This window comes from Microtus ochrogaster, chromosome 10 (genome assembly GCF_000317375.1).
Source record: "Microtus ochrogaster isolate Prairie Vole_2 chromosome 10, MicOch1.0, whole genome shotgun sequence".
Lineage (NCBI taxonomy): Eukaryota > Metazoa > Chordata > Mammalia > Rodentia > Cricetidae > Microtus > Microtus ochrogaster.
Window position 1 is genome coordinate 7,048,486 of NC_022016.1, and position 3,030 is coordinate 7,051,515.

At 46.9% G+C, this 3,030-nt stretch overlaps 1 protein-coding gene across 1 annotated transcript in view; it reads left to right on the forward strand.

Annotated features, from left to right (window-relative positions):
- Positions 1-3,030, forward strand: part of Tex48 (testis expressed 48) — a 5,813-nt gene continuing 2,783 nt past the window's right edge. The window contains exons 1-2 of the mRNA XM_026781993.1: positions 1-30; positions 872-1,031. Of these exons, the coding sequence (XP_026637794.1) occupies positions 1-30; positions 872-1,031 (190 nt within the window). The remainder of the gene's footprint in view (positions 31-871; positions 1,032-3,030) is intronic.

A 3,030-nucleotide genomic window follows, 5' to 3' on the forward strand; every position in this document is an offset into this window, starting at 1 on the left:
ATGGGAACCACTATTCCTGTTTTCCATACAGTAAGAGTGAGGCTCTAGAAGGCTAAAGAAAAATCCAAGACGTGTCCCTAAAAACAGGGAAGACCACAGAGCTATCTGAAACCTGTTCCCCAGTGGCCTGCTCCTACAGGATTCTGCTCCCCAGTGGTCTGCTCCAGTAGGAGCTCCTGCAGGATTCTGCTCTCCAGTGGTCTGCTCCTGCAGGATTCTGCTGCAGCAGGTCCTGGCTGGAGTGCAGACACAGATGAAGGAGTAGCACTTTTCAGCTATGGTCTTGTTCATCTAGGAAACAGCCCTGCTTGGTGAACTGGGCACAAATTCAACACCAGTGATTCCACTGCAAACAAAGCTGGCAGAGTAAAGTCTTCAATTCCTCTCTATGGGTAAGGAAATTCTGTATAAAACAAGAAAAAACGTCCTTAAAAGAGGGCTTCTGGGTTGGGGGGATGGCTCGGGCAGTAAAGCACTTGCCATGGAAGCTTAAGGACCTGAGTCTGGACCCCAGAACCCTCATAAAAAGTGGAGCATGGCAATGTGTGTCTCTAGCCCCAATGCTGGGGATGCAAAGACAGAGAGATTCCTAGAGTAGCTAGCCATTCTGTCCAAGTGGCAAGTTCCAGGTCCAGAGAGACCCTATCTCAAAAAGCGGAGGTGGAGAATGGTTGACACAGATACCTGATGTTGCCCTCTGGCCTCCACATACACACATGAACACATGTGTACACACACGCGCGCACACACACACACACACACACACGCACACACACTCACACACACTAGCAGCAGCAGCTTAGAAAAAACCAACATGAACTTCCTGACCACAGGGAGTCACAGACAATTTCTAACAAATCCATGAATTCAGATCCAAGAATACATCGTCCCCATTTGCTTACCTCCTACAGCAACCTACCAAAACCTGGCCTCGAAGATATTCTGTTTATGCTGCCGGGACTGTGAGGAAGCCGTCATCGAGAGCTCCAAGCCTCCCAGTCAAACCCAAGAGAATCGGCCACCATCCTACAGTAGGTATCCAACAAGAACACCCTGCCTGACCTCCCTAAGCCTCGGCTTGTCTACCGTCTTCCTCCTGAAATGACCCCAAATTTCCTTCGTTATTACTATACTTTTATCTTTTGAGATTATAATTACATCATTTTCACTTTCCCCTTTGTCACCCCAAACCCTCATGGCTCTCTCTCATATTCATTAACTGTTACGTGCATATGAGTATATACATACTATTCCTAAATACGTAAGTACAACCTGCTCAGTCTGTATGATGTTACCCGTATGCTTTAAGGGCTGACTATTTGGTATTGAATACCAGTTGTGTGTGCTCTTTCCTGAGGAAGACTTTCTCCATCTCTCGGCATCCCTTAGTTGCCTGCTTTATGTAGGACAAGTCTGTGAACTCTCCCCACTCACTTGCACGTATCATTTTCTTCCTTGTTCAGCTCATGTTTGGGCAGACGTATTGGAGAGATTATACGGGTGTAGCTTCTGGCTGACTTTATTAGGAGACATGATCACATAATCAACTCCCTGGCCCTCTGACTCTATAGTCTTTTCTCCCTCTCTTCCACAATGTTCCCTGAGTCTTAGGTTAGGGAGTGGTTTTGTAAATATATCCTTCATCTTTTGATTGAAAAAACTCCAAGCTAAACTGAGATGGAGGATACATGGCTATGCACAAATAGTCAGTGAGCTCAAGCTTGCTAAAGTGCGAACTGAGGTCTTGCAGCACGGACATCACCAGGGAGCTTCTTGGAACACATTTTTAGGGCTGAGGATGTTAACTCAGTTAACTTAGCATTCCTTAAGGCTTAGGTCCAATCCTAGCCCAACACATAAAACAAAAAGAGTGTGGTGGTACACATCTGGTCCCCCCAGAACTTGGGAAGGTAGATTCGAGGAGACGAGAGTTTTGAGGCCACCCTCTACTACTTAGTGAGCTGGAGGTTGGCTCAGGAGATATGAGATTCTCGAAATTTAAAAAGTGCATCTCCAGACCCCGTTAAACCCTACTGAGTTAGAACTGTGTTTTAGTATGGTCTCCAGGTAAATCTGGATGTACTTTGCAATTTAAGGAACAAGGCTAAAGACTCTAAGGCAATAGTTAAGGCCTTCGAAGCTAACACGCCCCTTTGAGTTTCAGTTCTGCCACAGAGGTTGAGCAAGTCACTGTTAGAGTCAGCTAGCCTGTTGTGTAAAATAGGAATATTAATAATACACTTGGGGAATCACGGGTATGTGGAATAAAACAAGGTCCATAGGTGCCTAGCACAAAACAGGTGGAGAAGCAACGAAGACGGGTAAGTTCAGAAAGACTCCGGCAAGGCCACTGTTAAGAAGCCTTGGAACTCCAATGGCCAAAGTTCAGGCCACATCACCATGCCTTCTTGTCTTCCCCCTCAGCAATCTGAGACCCCTTGGGACACTGAAGGCATCCCAGCGTCTAGTTTGTATCACAGCCTTCTTGATGGGCTAGGACAGAAAAGATAGGAGTCAAAACCAGCAATTTCAGAGAGAGAAAGAGAAAGAAAGAGAAAGAGTATTATTATCAAGATCAGGCAAAGCTAAGACTCATGGGGACACAGCAGGACAGAGTGCTGGTGGAAATCTGCCACCGTCCCACTGACAGATGAAATTGGACAAAGAGCAGGAAAAAATCCTGGAACCGAAACCTGTAAACCAGGCTGGCCTCGAACTCACAGAGTTCTGCCTGCTTCTGCCTCTATCTCCCGAGTGCTGGGATTAAAAGCGCACACCACCACTGCCTGGCTGAAGAGCAAAATATTAAAAATACAGATTCCCTTTCCCCTGATGATGCCTGTGAAGTGCGATCTACCATTCACCAGTACAGCCACACCTCTGTGTTCAGCGCTAGGTGGATCCCCACCTGCATTTCCCCGTCTACACTGCAGCCCTAGTGGATCCCCACCTGCATTTCCCTGTCTACACTGCAGCTCTAGTGGATCCCCACCTGCATTTCCCTGTCTACACTGCAGCTCTAGTGGATCC